The sequence below is a fragment of the Aspergillus saccharolyticus genome (genome assembly GCF_003184585.1).
Source record: "Aspergillus saccharolyticus JOP 1030-1 unplaced genomic scaffold BP01scaffold_7, whole genome shotgun sequence".
Classification (NCBI taxonomy): Eukaryota; Fungi; Ascomycota; class Eurotiomycetes; order Eurotiales; family Aspergillaceae; genus Aspergillus; species Aspergillus saccharolyticus.
Genome location: NW_020290617.1, coordinates 111,905 through 129,844, shown reverse-complemented (window position 1 = coordinate 129,844; position 17,940 = coordinate 111,905). Strand labels below are relative to the sequence as shown.

Sequence of the window (17,940 nt, the reverse complement as noted above, 5' to 3'; positions counted from 1 at the left end):
GCCCCTCTGCGGCCGTCATTATTATTTATTCTTCCTGTGAACTACTACCACTACTACTACTACTACAACAACAACAACAACAACAACAACAACAACAACAACAACAACAACAACAACAACAACAACAACAGCAAAGGCCCGACTGTCCTTGGGTTGACTGTCAGCTTGGGTCCGTTCTTGTATCAACCTCTTTACTACGTCTGTTCACTTCTGCATGGACTATTGATCATTGCTCTCTACAGACAACCCAACCAAGCTATCACTGACCATCGGTTCCCCCCGCATATAAGAACAAGATGGCGTCCGTTTCGACCTCGGCCCTGCTATTGCTGCCACCTCCCCCGGCGGCCGAATTCGACCAACTCAAGTACGCATACGAGATCATCTTGTCGACTGTCTGCTCTACCCTACATCTAAAACTAGAGGGGACCGACCGTGTGGCTACCCTCGATGTTGCGCTTTCCCTCCCCGGCTTACTCGCCCCGTCCTCCCGACCCCGCACCAGAGCATTTGCAAGCTTGCAGTCGATACTGGAGGGGATCTACCGGTTGATAGGAATCGTATGTATCGAACACAGGATTGAGCTGGATATGCCCGGAGGTATCGATGCACGAGTTATACTTCTCGATTGCGATGTGGCTCGGAGCACGGAAAAGAACCCGGCAGTTCCGCGCGATGGGCCGATCGTTGACCTGCGAACGCTGGCGGAGTCAGGACGACCATGGAATTCAGTTTACTACCCTGATAATCAGATAGGACTAAATCTCGCCGCCTCCTTCAGTAGCTTTTATCCTCCTGTGGCGGAGCTGAAATCTCCCGGCTCTGGTTTATTGCATGCCATTCCAGACGCACCTCATTGGACTCCATCAGAGTCAGTTATGACCTTGACCGCTCTCAATGAAGCAACAGCGCCCTACACAGTGGCTGTAGGAGGCACATTCGACCACTTTCACATCGGACACAAACTCTTACTGACTGCGACAGCACTGGTCTTGCAGCCTGCAGAGGATGCTGATGCAGGCAAAGAACGAGTCCTCATCGTGGGAGTGACCGGCGATGAATTGTTGGTAAAGAAGAAATATCCCGAGTTTTTGGAAAGCTGGGAAGAACGCTGCCATAGCACAGGCGCTTTCTTGACAGCCATCATGGATTTCCGAGCCCCAGGAACCAGTAAACCTCAGCTCGAGAAAGCCTTGGAGCCTGGTCCCACCGGGAAGTCTATCCTGATGAAGATACGGCCCGACCTCGTTTTTAGATTGGTCGAGATAAAGGATCCGTTTGGTCCTACCATCACGGAGGAGGATATCGGCGCCCTTGTGGTCTCGAAGGAGACTCGATCGGGGGGAGCTGCAGTCAATGATGCACGCACAAGGAAAGGATGGGCGCCGCTGGCCGTATTCGAGGTTGATGTTCTGCATACGACCGAAGTGCCTCCGGATGACGCAGAGGACTTCGCATCCAAAATAAGCAGCACGGATATCAGGCGGCGGCGGATGGAGAAGGCTTTGCAATGAATGATAGGCGCGAAAGTACCCGAGATACGCGATCTTGATGCGGGAAATTAGTGGTGATCTGAGCCAATCGTCCCCGTGTTGGTGGAGAGCGGGCAAAAGAGTATTCATAGGTCTGTTCGACCACAAGATGAAGATTGAGGTCTAGATGACCAACCCCGAGGACAGTTGTACAGCGTGAGATCTGACGTACCTCCAACTATCTATCTAGCTCCGACCGGAGCTCGACAAATCAAGATAGGGGGTGGGGAACAGCGGGCGCGGAGCGATTTTTCTGGCCTTTGGTGGTGTAATTCCTATGTATTGCATATAGCGTTGTTTGGTCCTGTGCGCTACTCTTTCTCTCATTTCCTCTCTCCCTCCCTCTCTCTCTTTGTCTAATCCTGCTGGATTAGACCACTATTGCTCATTGTTTTCTATTCTTTGTCGTCCTTGAACATGCTTGTCTGGCCAGGCCAACACAGACCTCAAGGGAAAGAGAACGAAACAGCGACAACCAACCAGCGCCCATCGCAGTGTTTGGGCTTGCGCCTGGGACCCGGGGACTACTGGACTACGGCGTTTTAAGTGCTGCTTAAGTGCCGGTGATCCTTTCCTTTCCCCCCCCCCCTCCCCTCCCTCTTTACTCTCCCTCCCTCCTTTGCCAACTGCTGCAAAAAGATTCGAGCAATTTGACATCCCACGCGATGAACCTACTACTTCTGCTAGTCGAACCGAACGGCCACTGCCATTGTTGGCCAATCTCCCATCTCGAAGATCCACTTCTTTTCTTCAATTCTGCATCTTGACAGCAACCGCCAACCATTCATGTTCTCTCCTCTCTTCCCACCCACGTCAATTCCAACCCCCCCTGGTCTATTTGAATCGTCCGCGACGTAGTCATGCCGCAGGGACGATGAAGCTTGCAACGACAGGCCGCTATGACTCGCGATTGTTTCCCGGCGGGGTTTCCTTGCAGCTGGGCGTCTGCACGTATTTGACTCTTGCTGTCGCATCATTACCCACCCCCTCCTTCGCTCTCTCCCTGCCAATCCTCCTCCTCCTCGACCAGCTATCCTGCAGGATTGCGCTGGATAACCGCAGCTTCGTTCGGTCATGTGACTCCGGTATACACCACCCCGGTCGGCCATCAGTGAGTCGTCTGATCCGCCCGGTGCTTCTGCAGGCCCTGAATGCGATAATGACCACCCGGTGGGTTGGATGAAAGTGAGCTTGCGGTGGGACGCTCTCAATCCCTGGTCAGACACGTTCAACCTGCTGTTGCTGCACGCGCGCTGGTTGTGGTCCGCCGTCATCTTCTGCAGATGACAGAGAAGGACTGGGTGTGTGCCTCCAACTGGACGAAGGGATGTATCACTTTCGTGCTTCCTTTTCGTCACTCACTTGTTTTCCCCCTTCTTCAGGGATTTTTCTCGTCCTCATTTCTTTTTCTCTCCCAAGTATTAAATTGTCGCTGCTGTCATCCGTCTTTCTCGTTTTGTTTTTGCTTATTTTATCTGTGACGCCTCTCTTCCTTATTAAAACAATCATCGCCCCCCTTTACGTACCCTTAATCTCGTGGACGCTGCGACATTTCAGAATCTCGTCATTCGCGACCTCTGCTCCAGATTTTGAATTGGGATTCCATGTTGGTGCGAGTGGCCCAGGCAGCCGATCACGCTGCTGCTTCGCTGTGCGACAAACATGGACCAACCGCGGCATATTGACGACTTGGCGGACGAGCTCATTCAGAACATCCTTTCCTTCTTGTTGGGCTTCGATTATCTCTCGCTCGAAACCTCCCCAACGAGTTCGCATGACTCCTCCACTCCGCTCAAAGCCCAATCCTCTCATGTATATGGTGAGAAGTCTGAGTTGGACCGATTCCGACTCGTATGCCGACGGTTCATGCGCATCGGCACGCCGCAGAAATTCCCTCGCTTTGTACTGCGGTTCTCGTCTGAGGGATTTCGAAGGCTGGACGAATTTCTGAGCATGCAGCTAGCCTCCCATGTTCGAAATTTTACGTACATGGTGCGACCTTTCTACCAAGGAAGCGGTACCGTCTCTGAAAAACCTCCCATGACTGGGGTTCGGGAAATGCTGATAACTGTCTTAGGCTGGCCCACTGTTTCGGAGACGGTTGACACAGACAATCTTCCTCTAGTATCAACCCATCGACGTCGCCTTCGCGATCAGAAATGCATCATCGAGGCGAATCACGACCTGCTTTTCTTGCGCCGCGCGATAGGGGCATTCACATCTCTCCAGCAGGTTAAGCTGCTGCGATTACAGGACGAGGCGGACGAGCAAATGCTGGATTGGATTCACGACCACTCGCTGGAAGGAACAACCCGTTTAGACTGGGAGCCAGCATGTACTCGAGCCGTTACCAATTTGGGCATCTCTCTCTTGGAATCGAATTGTGAGGCCATTCGTTTCGTGGGGCCGCAGATCAGCCCCGAGGCGACCATGAAATTGTTGCAAGCTCCATCGACCAGTCTTGCCGCACTGGGGGCTCGATTGACGAGCCTAGATATTACATTCTCCTCTACTATGGATCTGTCCACGCGCATGCATAGCTTATCGAATGTTTTTTATGACTTTTTCATGGCCGCCAAAAATCTCACCGCGATTCATCTAGGCTTTCCAGCCCATGCGCCGCTCAGCCTGCCGCTCGAACAGATTTTCCATCGTCTTCAATGGAAACGACTTCGCACGCTAAGCATCCAAGGCTGGCGTTTGAGCTCGGAAGAGGTGATTGCGCTCATCCGCCGCCACCGGCGACCGTTGCGAGACCTCCGACTCGCCAGCATCTACCTCCGCCCGGGTGGACGCTGGCGCGATATCCTGGTCCTGCTCCACGACGAGATGGACCATCTGGAGCGTCTCGATCTTCGGGAGATTGATTACGCGAGCCATTTCGACGCCCACGACCACCACCATCATACACCCACGACCATTAACGGCAACGGCGCGGGGAGCTCCCAAACCCCAACCCTCGCCCTCGTAGTGCAGCCCACGCTGCACTCCCCCCCGCGCGACGCCGTCTTAAATGTGGATTCACTCTCCTTTGCCCCACGCGGCAGCACACGACACTCCTTCGCAAGCGCAACACTGGAGCAACTGCGCACCTTCACCCCCGAGGACCTGGGCGACACGGGCGTCAGCGTGCGCCAGGACCAGTGGCTATTCTGGAAGGCGTGGGTGCTGTCTAGTCAACGAAGTAATGTCCATTCGAGGGTTTAGCCCCTGAATCCCATGTCATGTCGTTTTCATGAAAATGCGTTTCGTCTTCTGCCCGCTTTATAGCCCTTGTCATTTTTCCTTCTGTCTTTCCACTGCAACTGTATGTATGTCAGGGGCGTAGGTAGCATTGATGAATTGGGGGTTTCGATATAGTATTGTCAGACCATTAGAAGACCTGGTTGGACCCTCTTGTGTTTGTTTTGATTAACCTCTACTCCGTACTAGTGTCCACTTTCATATCCTGCAAACAGAATGTGGTTCAGTGCGTGCCATGAACCAACCTTTTTTCACCCCAAACTAACTTATCATTATACACACCCAGTTAAGAGCAAAACATCAGTCGTGCACGTGCATCATTCATCATTACTACCAACTTTCCCTTTCCACTTTTTTCCCCTTTCCTTCCCACCACTGAGAAAGACCCCGTCCATACAGAACGAAAATACAATATATACTGGGGAAGAGGACGAAGCCAAAATCAGTCATCGACCATCTCGCTACCTTGAACCGGAAATCTTAAGAGTATGCCTGAAGGGGGAACGAGCCAGCCCTCTGGGGCGAGAGAAGAGTGGCTTTACTCCACCCCACTTCCGACCCCATTCAAACTCACCGCCGCACTGCCAGGTTTGCTGGCGCCATTATTAAGACCATTACTACTGCCGTTGGTGGTGGTCGGATTGGCGGTGCGTTCTCTCAGGCGTCGACCCTCCATTAACCCGCGCAGACCACGCTTCTGCAAGCCGATGACGCTGCTAAGATCGCCGGTCCAGATCTCGCGCTCGGGATGGAGCTCGGCGTCCGTGTTGCGGCGGTGATGTGACGAGGAGCGGGCGCGGCCGGAGGAGTCGCCGCCACCATACTCCGAGTCGGACTGGTCGAAGCTGGTGTTGGTCGAGGCGGAGGCGGTGCTGGCGTTGCTGATGGAGTCTTCGCGGTCTCGTTCGCGCTCGAGTTCCAGTTCGCGTTCTCGTTCTCGTTCCCGCTCGCGTTCACGCGCGCGCTCGCGGTCGCTGTGGCGTTGGCGACGGCTGAAGATATTGGTGTTGATGCGGAGAGGGATGCCGCGCGAGGTGGAGGGGGCTCCCACGCCGCTGGCGCTGCTGGCCGTCGAGAGCGCGGCGGACGCAGTGGTACCGTGCTCTGTGTCGGACGAGTCGGAGGTGAGGTGGCTTTGGGCTCCGGAGGAGGGTTGCGTAGTGCCAGTGGTGTTGGTATTCATGGTAGTCAAGCCAGAAGAATCCTGCCCTGCGGCGGTGGCGGCCGCGTGGGCTCCGTTGAGAGTTTCCAGGGTACCACCCAGCCCGCTGGCGAACCCAGTGCCGCGGCCTCCTCCCGCGGCCATGGCAGCCGCATTGAAGACGGCCGCGGCGTTGCGGCCATCGAGCATCTGATGAAGGCGTTCGACTGTGGCTTCGAGAAGGCCGTCGACTTGGTAAGGGCGCGCGAGTTGAAGGAGGGAGCAGAGAATTTGAGGGGTGCAGAGGGAGGAGCCAACCGCGGGGAGGGAGGATGTGTAGAGATAGTAGACGAGGACTTGGAGGGTGAGGTAGGTATGAGGTAGATAAAGGACACGGGGACGAGCGGTAGGCGATAGGGAATGGGCGGAGGGTATCTCGAGGTTCGCTAGTAAGGATCTGGAGGTGACGGAGCGGTTACTGACAAGCGTACTGGCATTGGAGTAGTTGCTGTGCTGGCCGATCGATGGGGTGATAGTTATGCTGGAGTTGCGGCTGGGTAACATGGCCATCGCAGGACGAAGCGTAGCCGAATCAGAGACCCCCCGATCGCAGGATTCGCGAAGCAGCTGAATGAAGTAAGGGCCCCATCTCCGCGTCAGTATGCGCGAGTTTACGGGGATTCGCTCCCCTCCCACAGCTTGAAGCTCCATATCTGCCATCTCGGGTAGCGAGTGGGCGAGACGTCCTAACTCATCCGAGGCCGGAGAAAATGGCCGTCCACCGGAGGTCAATTTGGTGAGCTTTGACTGGAGAGAAGCCGGAACAGACGGTGCGCTGTAGGAAACGTAGCCCGAGGTGGGCGCTGTCCGGCATGCATTGTTGTAGAGACCAAAGGCCTCCAACTCCACCATACACACATGCGAGAAATTGATACGCCGGTGGTTGTAATCTTCCACCAAACTGCGTTTCCGATGGCCCAGGATCACAAAAGTATTTCTTCTCGACCAGAGAACACCTCGGTTCCAACTACCCTGGCCAAAGACCGAACCTCCCGCGTCGATACGGCCCCAAGTGAGGGTCTTCAAGTCCAGTGCCCAAAGTGCATATTCCTGCTTTGACGAAGTCAAATAAGTGCCACTGACAACGAAATGACCGTTAATTATACCTCCATTGGGAAACCTCAATCCTGGAGGCGATGCCTGACTTTGCATGGGTTTCTCGACCAAGCGACCGTCAGGCAAACGTACTTGTAGCTCCAGCTTCACGTCCAAGAAGTTATAGTTCGAGTATATCAGCATAGGACAACCCTCCACCTGGGAGTCCTCAATGGGCTCCTGCGCATCTTGATTCTCGGCTGCGGAGCCGATCTCAGAGACACTCATACCGAGCAGCGGAGCAACCACGCTGCGATAAGCACCACAGCTGCGGCCAAGTGTGCTGGTGCTCATCCACTTCAGACTTCGAAGGTTGAAGACGCTGATCTGCTCGATATAATGATTGGAGCTATCCTGTCCTCCTACCACGACCATCTCGGCCCCTCCGAACCCATCAATATCCACCCCGATCGTGCCCTGGTGCGGGTTTGACGATGCTGGATTGTGATGTATGGCGGAGAGAGGCGCGGTGGCCGAGGTAAAATGGGCGCTCGAAGGCAGAATTGTAGCACAGTGCGCATACCGACCCTGAGGCGAGTCAATGGCCGGCACACGGGTCCAAGTTCGGGTAGGCACGTCGAAGATGTGGATATCGGACATAACCACGACTTCTGGCTGAGCCTCCTGGCCCCCGGCCCCGCTCGCAGCGGCAGCGTCCTTGGACACATTGAGGGCAGGTGACATACCGCCATAGCACACCAGTTTATGGTCTCCCAAGGCGCAAACACTGTGAAAGTACCGCGGGCGGGGAATGTCGCCGGTCGCTTCAATCTTGGTCCAGTGACGCCGAATCAAGTCCAGCTCGTATATGTCCGACGTCAACTGCGGACGACTCTTTGAGAGCACCCGACCGCCAAACACGTATAACTTATCGCCCAAGATGGTTGTCGTCGCCCCCACAAGCGGGTGTGGTTCTCTACCGGTGGTCCGACGGACATTGCAGACCAGACCTGACAAGTTGATCGGCCCCGAGTTGGAGGCTTGCGGCTGAGGCTGCGGTTGCGATTGGGTTTGTTGATATCGAGGAGAGATGCCCGTCGCAGAAGGGTCGTCTCTGCCTGTATCGAGGAAGCCCAAGCTCGACTGGCTTCGGGACATCATTTTGAGGAAGATTGGCGAGGTCCGTCGACTCTCAGTTCGCGAAGAGAATTAGGGGAACCCGTCCGGTGGTACTCTGTCGAAATCGAAGATCGTGACTCTTTGTGCGTGTTGTAGGAAAGAGGGCGGTCCGGTGGTGATAGTCAGGGTCAGGAATTGCTTTTCCGGGGATATGGCGTAGAAAGAGAGGAGAGGGCAGATTCGAGGCGACCGAGGATCATCACAGTCGTAAAAGAGGGTAAGACTGGCGCCACCCTTGCGTGCCACAGCAGCACAGACCTGGTAAAGAAAATTTGACAGCAACGCTGAGCAACGCTGAAGGAAAGCGGTCGGGTGATCTTCGATGTCTAATTGGGACTGGGGCAGTGCGACCGGAGAAGGGATGATCAGGGGGGAAGAGAGGGGGTGGAGGGTTTCGGAGGGGGACAGGCGGGCGGAAAGCGAAATCGATCGGTGACTGTCCCCGCTGCGGAGGGGAAACGAAACAAGGTAGGTGAATTTAATCAGATTCCAATCGATAAGACATTCAGAATAAACAAAAAGAACTTGTCAAGATGCAGCAATCATCATCCCAAAAGTCAGCACAAGAGGTTGACTCAATAGGTAGAGAGGAATAGGGAAAGAAAAGTCAGCGAAAAAGGGGGGAAAGAAAAAGGAGGGAAGACCAGAAAGGAGGTGCAAATACCAGGAAGGAAAGCGGTCTGTCCTGGAGTGCAAACTCCGGTCCAGGCACCCCAAAGAATGCATAAACTATAAAAGTCAATGGCAGTTGATCGTTTTGCATTTTGCAACCAACGGACAGAAGCACCAGTCAGTTCCCCCCCCCCCACAATGCGGCTCCGCACTGTGGTTGACAATATCGACGGTTATTCAAAATTGAGTTACCACACAGTTCTGGCCATCACCTTATGCTCAGTAGATGACTCAGGCACAATGGAGGATCCTACACGGGATATATGAATGACAGCTGGTTTAAGCCCCCACACCAGGAGAATGACATACACAACGTCCTACTAAGTTAACTATACTCTTTTGTATTGCCACCCGGAGGGCCCCAGCCGGCTAACCATGGCACCGAGTCTACCAACACGACAGCCTGCAGGACCAGTACAGACCCCAGTGGGTCCCTGCATCAAAAGCCATCACCAATGCAGCCAACGCGAATTACTTCTTGCAACTTCATTTGCTACCTTGCGGGGTATAATGAATTATTATGTCTCTTTTTTTTTTCATTACTTTCGTATCATAGCGGTCTTTGTTCTCAAATCCAGTCCCTCCCTACGGCGGATCAAGACGTTCTCCATCTACTGCTTCAGCTTGTCCAGGTTGGTAAAACGAAGGTAGCTGTGGGGCCGGTCAGTACAAAAGTCCTTTCGGGATGAGGATTAGAAGGAACTCACGGCTTGACAACGCGGATGTCGCTGAACTTCTTCTGAGCATCCTCGGTGGAGACGGGAGGGGGGATGACAACATCGTCACCAGGAGTCCAGTTGATGGGGCAGGTGACACCGTGCTTGTCGGTGGTCTGAAGTGCATCAATGACACGGAGGACCTCGGCGGTGTTACGACCGGTGGAGGCGGGGTAGGTCATGATGAGACGGATCTTCTTCTTGGGGTCGATGATGAAGACGGAGCGGATGGTGAGAGCCTGGCCTTGGGGTTTGTTAGCGAATACCCTGCCGAACACAGTCAAGAAAATAGCCTGGACTGCACTTACCCTTGGAGTCGACGTTGGTGGTGTCCTGGTAGTCGACCATGTCGTACAGGTAGGCCACCTTGCGCTCGGGGTCGGAGATGATGGGGAACTTGAGGTTGGAGCCGGTAACCTCATCAATGTCCTTGATCCAGGCGTGGTGGGACTCGGTGCCGTTGGCACTCAGACCAATCAGCTTGACACCACGAGCAGTGAACTCGGGCTCGAGTTTGGCAAAAGCACCGAGCTCAGTGGTACAGATGGGGGTGAAGTCATCCTAACGCGAATGGTTCAAGGGTCAGTTGATTTCTCATCCCGGTGGCGGTCCAGGGCTTGAGTTGACTCACAGGGTGGGAGAAGAGGACAGTCCAGCTGTCACCGATGAAGTCGTGGAAGGTGATGGGTCCGTTGGACGAGTCGGCCTCGAAGTTGGGGGCCTCAGAGCCGAGGCGAAGACTGTTGGGAAGAGATCGGATTAGTTCGCGTTTGATTATAAGCAGCAACAGCAGGACTTACGGAGGAGCACGATCCTGAGCCATTGTGAATGGTGGGGTAGAAGGAGAGATGATTGGAAGGAGAACGGACAGAAGAGTGATGAGAGGGCGTGAGTTGGGAGAAGAGAAAGAACCAACAAGGGAGGATGAAAGAGAGGATATATAGGCTCACATCCCCGAATTCGGGGGAGACTCATTTTCCCCGCCAGCTCAGTTCAGCTGCCCCTCCATGGTTCCAATTGAAGCTTGAAGGGAACTGCCCCCGATCACGCAATCTGCCACCGCTTCTGGGGCAGAACGCCATCATTGGCGGGGTATGAGCTCATTCACGGGGCATTTGATGGCTGACTTTGGCGCTTAGCCCTTTCGGGGAAGACAGGGGCTTATCAACATCTCGAACAAGAACCATAGGACTGACACCTGCAGTCCAGCCACTCTCAACTCGTACTACAAACTGCTTTCAATTGTCCACTCCGTACCGAAACACAATCCGATTAATTGCAAACAATCGCTGATAGGGATTTCATCTCGAAAGCACTCGATCTCAGACCTCCATCGCAATCCGGTCCGCGAACGCCCCATCCGGTCTGCGGGCTAGTCCGCGAGGATGTCCCACTTCGACCACCCGTCCGCTGTCCAACACCACAACTTGATCAAAGTCCAGTAGAGTGTGAAGTTGATGAGTGACCATGATCACCGTACAGCTTTGAAACAACTCGCGGACGAGCTTTTGCACGCGCGTGTCTGTCTCCGTGTCCAGGCTGCATATAGTACGTGGATTAGTGTCTCATCCTTGAAAAGCTGGGCAAGGTGAAAAGAGCGCGTGAAGCGAAAAGGAACGTACCTGCTTGTCGGCTCATCCAGAATGAGAATCTTGCTCTTCTTCAATAGAACCCGTGCCAGACAGAACAATTGCTTCTGACCTCCTGATAAAATGTTCTCGTCCAACTTACCTTCAAGCACCTGCTTGTCACAGCTGGAGCCCTTGGAATGTGCCGCCAATGCATCCCACAGTCCAACTGAGATTGCTAATGCACTGGCGAATCGAGGATCGGGAGGTACGGGAATGTCTTGTCCGTCGACCAGGATCTGACCAGACACAAGCTCATTGAGCCGAAGGAGAGAAAGTGCAAGGCTACTTTTACCGCTTTATGTAAGGAGCTTTGGTCAGCTAATCTCTCTATACGTGTATCACCCAAAACGATATTCAGAGGGATCAACACTTCCCTTCCAGTTCTACCACATAGCCCGATCTTCTCCCCACCACGGAAGTGAAGGCGAATGTCGTTCAGTACAGGCTTTGCTGTCTCAGAGGTCTCATAAGCAATGCTCGTGTTGACAACTCAGTTCCACCAGCTCCGGACCAATCTGCGAGTGGCTCGTGAGTCTCAATGGTTGGGTCTCCCTCCGTAGGTATGTCTTCAGCAAATGACTTGAACCGAGCAATAGCGCCTAGTGATGTTTCAATGAGCGTCCAATTCTGAATCAACTTCGATAGCACTTGACCTAGATTGACCATCATAAAAAAGAGCAATACCCATTAGACCTGAGTTGATATGATTGTAAACACTGACAGCTTTTTCAACCATGAGGACAGTCAAGGCAAGCGACTATTAAGTTCAGCACCAGTGAAAGCCAGCGTTGAATGCACAGAAGAAGATAGTATGGTTCCTGAGCTGTATCCAGCATAGCGAGCATCCTAGATACAGCCGTAGACGTCCATGAAAAAGCACGGATGGTGGTCACTCCCGTCAGGGACTCGATGAAGTGAGTGTATAGGGGGGTCTGGAGCTCAAGTCTGAGGGAAATCAGCATGAATTAATGGGGAAAATGCGATTGCCAAGGGATAAGAAGAGGCGGTAACAGGACAGGCCAAGTAAACAACTCATTCTAATAGCCTCAATTGACGAGACGTGCGCAGGTAAAATCGTTGGAGTAAGACCCAGCAGCACGATGAGCAATGGCAGAGCTGCAGCGAGATTAACGGCAGGGAAGCGATGGTAATGGCGCCTTGGGCGAGGGCACTGAAGTGCTCTACATTTGTCATGTCAATCACAACCTCGCTCCATCTTGTTCATATTTCGTATACTTGCGAAACCCCGTCGAGATAATTCCATGGGGCAATATCATGTCCACTAGCCGCATGTCCTGGCTGAATCGGGTGACTGAAGCTCGAGTTTCGATGTTTAATAGAAAGATAAGGGCGCACTTGAAGCTCTTAGTCCAGATCTCAAGTGAAGCGAACGGACTACGAATAACAAACTTTATGCAAGCGCGGAGTACAGTATATTGGAGATGCTTCGAAGCAGCAGGGACTATAATGACCCAAGTCCAGCTGATTGTTGGATCTATTGTCAGATCACAATCATCAGACAAAGATTGCAAGTGCAAGGGCGCTCGCTTTGACGGCAGTCAATGCTGCGTACACGCCGAGCCAGTATCCCAAGTGCAAGCCTGAAGCACTGTCGTTGCTGGCAGACCAACGCTCTACCCAGATGTCTACTCCTTTGTGAGCTTCTACAACATTGTTAAGGCATGAAGAGAAGTCGTGACTTACACATAAATCCGCCAATGGCTGCTTCGACGATCAAGAGAAGCAGGAAGACAGCAATCCGCATCCATCCCAGACTAGAGAAGTAAATTCTGCACACAGACTTGTCGTTCAATTGTCGATCGCTGACAGGAGAACTTGGGCCGGTCACAGAGCCTGCAGCTGACATGGGTTCTTCCTGCTGAACATGAGGGTGAGCTGCTTTGAATTCATCTATCTTCCTTGTTTGCAGATCGAGCTTCAGAATGTACCCTCCACTGCGGCCTCGAAGATCCGGATATATGCCTTGTTCACTAATCTCACCATTGTTACCTAGAACTATGATGTAATCTGCTTGCGATAAGTATTGAGTTGTGCTCGGTCAGCGCGTGCTTGATTTTGATCAGTGTGGGGGTAAGGCTCACTACTGTGGGTAGCCAGGAAGACCGTACAGCCCAGCTGGCGTAGCAGACCATTCGGACCGAACGTATTACTGAGCACCTGTCGAGAAGTGATATTGTCAAGACTACTAAGGACGTCATCGAAGCAAGCAAGCCGTTTGCGAGAATAGAGAGCTCGTGCAATGGCCTGTCAACGTTAGTCATTAATGTTCCAGTTTCTGTGGGGCACTTAAAGACGTACTATTCTTTGTCTCTGTCCTCCACTCAGTCTCGCTCCCTTGCTACCCACAAGCGTATGATCTCCAGCTGGCGTTCTTCTGAGATTCAAGTTGAGCGAACATGCTTTCACGACTGTACGATACCAGTCTTCGTCAATCGATGATGGAGGTTGATCGTCGACAATATTTTCCCGGATTGATGCATTGGCAAGCCACGGCGTTTGCTCGCAGAATGCAATGTCTGGATGGCTGATAGAGAGACTACCAGCCAGTAAAGGGGCCTCACTGGCAAGACCTTTCAAGAAGGTTGACTTACCGCTGCCAACGGGACCAACAATGGTAACGAGGTTCCCTCTCTCAGATTGCGCGAGAGTAAGTGTAGTGCCGGATTGTCAAGTATCGAGGAGTTCCACCCAAACCGCACATTTTCCCAAGAAATATGCTTAGCTTCTTGCTTTGAGAAGGGGTAAACCATAGGCGGCGAGAGAGTGGAAAGTTCAATTTCAGACAGATTGGAAGATGAAGTCACCGGGCATGGAAGCCATGCACCGACTTCCCTCTTTTCTATAGACATAATTTGAGCTTTCTATGTATCAGGAGAATAGAGCCTGGGTCATTTGCTTGGTTAGTCTTCAATCTGCTGCTTGCCTGGAAATTCAGAAGATTCACATACGAGGATCCAGATACGAAGACTGGAGGACAGGACTTTTAGTGATTATCTGTAAAGCTGGAAAAGTCGGAGTGATGACAGAAGCAGAAAGCAAGCTGCAGGGGCAATAGTCAAAAAGCTCGTCTGAAACAGAAGGGTGAAGTCGAAGCCTCCCCGACAGTCTGGCCGAATGACTGGACCAGACAGATTATCGCCGCGTAGCTCGATGGTGGATGCAGAACTCATGGCTGTACTCGCTTGAGTTGGGTTCTCGCGTCGCATTGTAAAGTCCAATCCGGCTGTCAACTTGTAAGGCATGAAGCAGCTGCACCGGTAGAGATGGGCTGTTCTAGCCTAGTATGATATGCTTATCAGGTTATCTTGCTCATTATCACTGGCGCAGCGGCGATGATCCCATCGAGGTGCAGGCTATCCCATGGAGGCACTGACTGGGATTGGTAGTTGGCAACTTGTTTTCCATCCGTCAGGGATCCAATGCCACCAGTCCAGATCTGGTGTTTCCGGTTCTCTAGGCACCTACTTACCTACTTCGGTACTCTGGGCTACTAGTACCCACTACCCTTTGTAGTCACTAATACCGGCAGCATTGCAGCTCGCCATACCCATCTTCATCCACTAGAAGCATTGGCACTACCATGTGGAGGCCGTTTGAGGGGGATACAAACAGAATTGCCGGCTAACGCGCCGAGAATCATGGAGAAAACGGGCTGATGGCCAGGATCAAGATGTGTCAGGACGCATACCATCACGGGCGGAAGATATATCTGACTTAACTTACCTTTCTGCCCTCAGTTACCAGGTCCGATGCGAGAGAATACAGACTGGCTACTTTTACGGTACTTCCCCCGCCCGAAAGATTGAGAAGTGGATTGAGCAGGAGGCCTTCTACAGGTATGTTCCCTTTGAGCGCTAGCACGGCTAGTATCCAAGCGACAGCAGAGAGCATGTACCCTAATGTTGGGCCGATGAGAACAGGTTTTCAACCGACCCTATGCAGATGGCAATTTGTGTCCAGCCGAGCATAAGTCGATGAGCTTACCTGTCGGTTAAGGCTGCGTAGGGCATTGCCACGCCCAGACCTGAGAGAACCTCTTCGAGTCTAGCTACGTAGCAGGGTGAGCAGCCGTCATCAGCGATCAAGACGATACATACCGGCCAGAGCTCTACGAGGGGAGCAGATTGAACTTGATCAGTTTTGCAGATGCCTTCGTCGATCAGGGAGGCTTGCTGGACATATCGACAACAGAGACTGTCTTCAACCGATCGCGTCAAAAGCACGTTAAGCGAAGCAGTGGAGCCTGCCAGGCAGAAGATGCAGGTGGAGAGAAGGAAACTGGAAAGAAGGACGAGGATGTTGCTGGGTCATGTTGTGGCTGTCGACCAGGAAGCGGGATTGTTTCTCCAGGTATTATTCTTGGATGAGAGTCGAGCTTCTGTGATGAGAATAGAAAGAGAAGAAGACATGAGCGTGGCTCTCAGGCAGCATGTTATCAACCGATCGCCTACTTAATGGCGGCGCGATGGCAGTGTGGTGGATTGAGTCACTGCTTGTGCTGCTTAGTTATTGCAAGCCAATATCAGTCTAGTGTTTTCATTCAACACACGCGGAATGTGCCCCCAAGTCCATTACTATGTACTTAGTATGGCTGAAGTACTATGCCATGGTGGAGATATGTAGAGATCATCTAGATTAAAGCCACCGTCAGTTCCGATTGCAGTGTGCACTGGCAATGACCGGAATTATAATTCAACTAACCTTGTAACTATCTTGCTTCACGACCAGGCAAGTCTACCCTTGTTCTGGAGTCATCAACACAAGGGCTGACAGTCAGGGAATTCCGTTTGTTTGCTTTAGTCCTCTACTAATAGTATAGGGAGCGCGGGCGGGCGGTGAAACCGTGCAGTATCAGTTGGCGGGTGGATGTGTGGCTTACTTGCCTTGTGTAGTAGACGCGTCCGCTTGTGTCTCCCCGATCAATTACACCCCCGGTCTTTGCTCTCTATTTCCTCTCCTTACTCTGGATTCCTATTCTTATCCCTCTTACCCTCTTCTCAAATCGTTCTCTTTCTCTTTCCTCGTCAATATTCTGTCCTGGCTTTCTTCGCGCGTATCTACTCCCTTTTCTCCCGTGAGCACACCATGCCTCCCCAGAGGAAGCGGAAATCGGAGAGCGCGTCCATCGCTGAAGAGAGCGGTGCCCCTTCCGCTAAGAGAGTACGTGTCGCGTCTTAAAGCCCCTTCCCTCCTTCACACCACCCCGATTCGAGCTTCACACGTACGTCAGATGCGAGGAGAAGCGATCGATGAATTTTATTCGTGCCCGCCGCCCACCAATGGAAGCGTCCTTGGCTGCGCACCTGTTCCGCTCCCTTTGAACTAACACCTCGTTCTACTACGTGCAGGTTGCTCCAGATACGCCCAACGACGGCGAGAAGCGGAAGAGAGGTCGGCCCAGGAAATACCCCGAGGGTTCAACTCCCAAGAAGCCGGATGGCCCCAAGAGAGGTCGCGGTCGGCCTCGCAAAGACCCCAACTCATGTCAGTGCCTCCAGCACGATCCTCTGCTACCTACAATGCTGCAGTGCCCAGCTTACTGGGTGATGTACACCACACGCAGCAGTTTTTCGGTCCTTGGCTCCCAACTAAATACATTGCAGTACTTACTCCTTCTAAGCCCAAGGGCCCCAAGTCGGATGGCACTTATGGTCGGGGTCGGCCCAGGAAGACATCGCCTAAATCCACGCCGACCCGGAACGGCACCAGCAAGTCGACGCCCAAAGAGTCCAAGACAGAGCCCAAAGAATCCAAGACAGAGTCGTCAGAGGCCAAGACTACTACCTCGGAACCTTCATACTGGTTGATGAAGGCAGAACCCGAGTCTCGTATGGAGAAAGGTGTCGATGTCAAATTTTCTATCGATGATCTTCGCGACCGCACGGAACCAGAGGCTTGGGACGGTACGTCTGCCTCGCTCTCGATCACCAATCGTCCTGCATGCTAACATACCGACAGGCGTCCGTAACCCGACTGGTTAGTAGTGCTTGAGAGCTTCGACTCTATAGACTGACTAACGTTCCTCAATAACAGCGCAGAAGCACATGCGGGCGATGAAGAAGGGTGACCTGGCCTTCTTTTACCATTCCAACTGCAAGGTCCCTGGGATTGTGGGGATCATGGAGATCGTCCAGGAACACGCTGTGGATGGTGGGCACACTTTCCTTTCGGGTGTCACATGAGTGGCTGACTGGTTCGCTTCTAGAGTCGGCCTTTGATCCTGACCACCCTTACTACGACCCAAAGTCCAAGCGCGAGAGCCCCAGGTGGCACGCGGTCCGCGTGGAGTTCCGGCGCAAATTCAAGAACCCTGTGACGCTGAGCCAGCTCAAGCAACATATGGGGCCCGGCGGCCCGCTGACAAACCTTGAAATGTTGAAGCAGTCTCGGTTGAGCGTGTCCTCTGTTAGACCTTCGGAATGGTTTTATATCCTGGGGCTATCCGGGGAAAAGCTGTCTGAAGACGAGGACGCCGAGGCGACTGAGGAGACGCAAGAGCCCGAAGCGACTGAAGCGACCGAAGCGATCGAAGCGACTGAAGCGATTGATACGAACGAGAAAACCGAGTCTCCCAAGGAAACCTCTGCTGAGAATGCAAATGGGGAGCCGCAACCGAGTGAATAGATCTGGGATCGTACTCTTTTCTTTTCTTTTTCTTTTTCTCTTTTTTTATATTTTTTATCTTTTTTTTTTTTTTTTTTTTTTTTTTT

The 17,940-nt window shown here is 52.8% G+C and overlaps 9 protein-coding genes across 9 annotated transcripts; 4 read left to right on the top strand and 5 right to left on the bottom strand.

The window, feature by feature from the left end:
* Window positions 1-296: 296 nt before the first annotated feature.
* On the top strand, window positions 297-1,514 carry BP01DRAFT_291266 (putative pantetheine-phosphate adenylyltransferase; the record flags this gene model as incomplete). Its single annotated transcript, XM_025571641.1, has 1 exon — window positions 297-1,514. One exon carries the CDS (start codon window positions 297-299, stop codon window positions 1,512-1,514), a length of 1,218 nt encoding a protein of 405 aa, XP_025433321.1.
* A 582-nt stretch (window positions 1,515-2,096) lies between these two features.
* Window positions 2,097-3,000, bottom strand: BP01DRAFT_213594 (uncharacterized protein). Its single transcript, XM_025571096.1, has one exon. The coding sequence runs from the start codon at window positions 2,804-2,806 to the stop codon at window positions 2,216-2,218; it is 591 nt and encodes a 196-aa protein (XP_025433320.1). The 5' UTR covers window positions 2,807-3,000; the 3' UTR covers window positions 2,097-2,215.
* BP01DRAFT_213605 (F-box domain protein) lies at window positions 3,001-4,936 on the top strand. Its single transcript, XM_025571097.1, has 2 exons — window positions 3,001-3,549; window positions 3,610-4,936. Exons 1-2 carry the CDS (start codon window positions 3,195-3,197, stop codon window positions 4,737-4,739), a joined length of 1,485 nt encoding a protein of 494 aa, XP_025433319.1. The 5' UTR covers window positions 3,001-3,194; the 3' UTR covers window positions 4,740-4,936.
* Window positions 4,919-8,590, bottom strand: BP01DRAFT_354535 (putative regulatory protein Ral2). Its single transcript, XM_025574451.1, has one exon. The coding sequence runs from the start codon at window positions 8,170-8,172 to the stop codon at window positions 5,314-5,316; it is 2,859 nt and encodes a 952-aa protein (XP_025433318.1). The 5' UTR covers window positions 8,173-8,590; the 3' UTR covers window positions 4,919-5,313.
* Window positions 8,591-9,258: 668 nt separating this feature from the next.
* Window positions 9,259-10,559, bottom strand: BP01DRAFT_354533 (peroxiredoxin). The gene is made up of 5 exons (XM_025574450.1): window positions 10,379-10,559; window positions 10,210-10,318; window positions 9,887-10,139; window positions 9,570-9,822; window positions 9,259-9,513 (listed from the first exon to the last, which is right to left on the bottom strand). Exons 1-5 carry the CDS (start codon window positions 10,399-10,401, stop codon window positions 9,474-9,476), a joined length of 678 nt encoding a protein of 225 aa, XP_025433317.1. The 5' UTR covers window positions 10,402-10,559; the 3' UTR covers window positions 9,259-9,473.
* A 341-nt stretch (window positions 10,560-10,900) lies between these two features.
* On the bottom strand, window positions 10,901-11,875 carry BP01DRAFT_372149 (P-loop containing nucleoside triphosphate hydrolase protein; the record flags this gene model as incomplete). The annotated part of the gene is made up of 4 exons (XM_025576717.1): window positions 10,901-11,117; window positions 11,201-11,503; window positions 11,578-11,685; window positions 11,721-11,875. The coding sequence occupies 4 exons, from the start codon at window positions 11,873-11,875 to the stop codon at window positions 10,901-10,903; spliced, it is 783 nt and encodes a 260-aa protein (XP_025433316.1).
* Window positions 11,876-12,241: 366 nt separating this feature from the next.
* BP01DRAFT_372148 (P-loop containing nucleoside triphosphate hydrolase protein) lies at window positions 12,242-14,079 on the bottom strand (the record flags this gene model as incomplete). Its single annotated transcript, XM_025576716.1, has 7 exons — window positions 12,242-12,425; window positions 12,620-12,654; window positions 12,731-12,855; window positions 12,914-13,237; window positions 13,312-13,474; window positions 13,529-13,861; window positions 13,930-14,079. 7 exons carry the CDS (start codon window positions 14,077-14,079, stop codon window positions 12,242-12,244), a joined length of 1,314 nt encoding a protein of 437 aa, XP_025433315.1.
* Window positions 14,080-15,287: 1,208 nt separating this feature from the next.
* Window positions 15,288-15,850, top strand: BP01DRAFT_213542 (uncharacterized protein). Its single transcript, XM_025571095.1, has one exon. The coding sequence runs from the start codon at window positions 15,377-15,379 to the stop codon at window positions 15,683-15,685; it is 309 nt and encodes a 102-aa protein (XP_025433314.1). The 5' UTR covers window positions 15,288-15,376; the 3' UTR covers window positions 15,686-15,850.
* Window positions 15,851-16,166: 316 nt separating this feature from the next.
* On the top strand, window positions 16,167-17,861 carry BP01DRAFT_389880 (DUF55-domain-containing protein). Its single transcript, XM_025577953.1, has 6 exons — window positions 16,167-16,390; window positions 16,579-16,714; window positions 16,834-17,133; window positions 17,189-17,206; window positions 17,264-17,380; window positions 17,436-17,861. The coding sequence occupies exons 1-6, from the start codon at window positions 16,316-16,318 to the stop codon at window positions 17,852-17,854; spliced, it is 1,065 nt and encodes a 354-aa protein (XP_025433313.1). The 5' UTR covers window positions 16,167-16,315; the 3' UTR covers window positions 17,855-17,861.
* The last annotated feature ends 79 nt before the right edge of the window (window positions 17,862-17,940 follow it).

Coding starts and splice junctions, on each gene's coding strand:
- BP01DRAFT_354535 (XM_025574451.1), bottom strand. CDS start 8,172: ATGATGTCCCGAAGCCAGTCGAGCTTGGGCTTCCTCGATACAGGCAGA.
- BP01DRAFT_389880 (XM_025577953.1), top strand. CDS start 16,316: ATGCCTCCCCAGAGGAAGCGGAAATCGGAGAGCGCGTCCATCGCTGAA. Junction 16,391..16,578: donor GTGCCCCTTCCGCTAAGAGA/GTACGTGTCGCG, acceptor TACTACGTGCAG/GTTGCTCCAGATACGCCCAA. Junction 17,381..17,435: donor CCAGGAACACGCTGTGGATG/GTGGGCACACTT, acceptor GTTCGCTTCTAG/AGTCGGCCTTTGATCCTGAC.
- BP01DRAFT_354533 (XM_025574450.1), bottom strand. CDS start 10,401: ATGGCTCAGGATCGTGCTCCTCC. Junction 10,319..10,378: donor GCTCAGGATCGTGCTCCTCC/GTAAGTCCTGCT, acceptor TCTTCCCAACAG/TCTTCGCCTCGGCTCTGAGG. Junction 9,514..9,569: donor GACATCCGCGTTGTCAAGCC/GTGAGTTCCTTC, acceptor CCGGCCCCACAG/CTACCTTCGTTTTACCAACC.
- BP01DRAFT_213542 (XM_025571095.1), top strand. CDS start 15,377: ATGCCTTCGTCGATCAGGGAGGCTTGCTGGACATATCGACAACAGAGA.
- BP01DRAFT_213605 (XM_025571097.1), top strand. CDS start 3,195: ATGGACCAACCGCGGCATATTGACGACTTGGCGGACGAGCTCATTCAG. Junction 3,550..3,609: donor ACCTTTCTACCAAGGAAGCG/GTACCGTCTCTG, acceptor TAACTGTCTTAG/GCTGGCCCACTGTTTCGGAG.
- BP01DRAFT_213594 (XM_025571096.1), bottom strand. CDS start 2,806: ATGACGGCGGACCACAACCAGCGCGCGTGCAGCAACAGCAGGTTGAAC.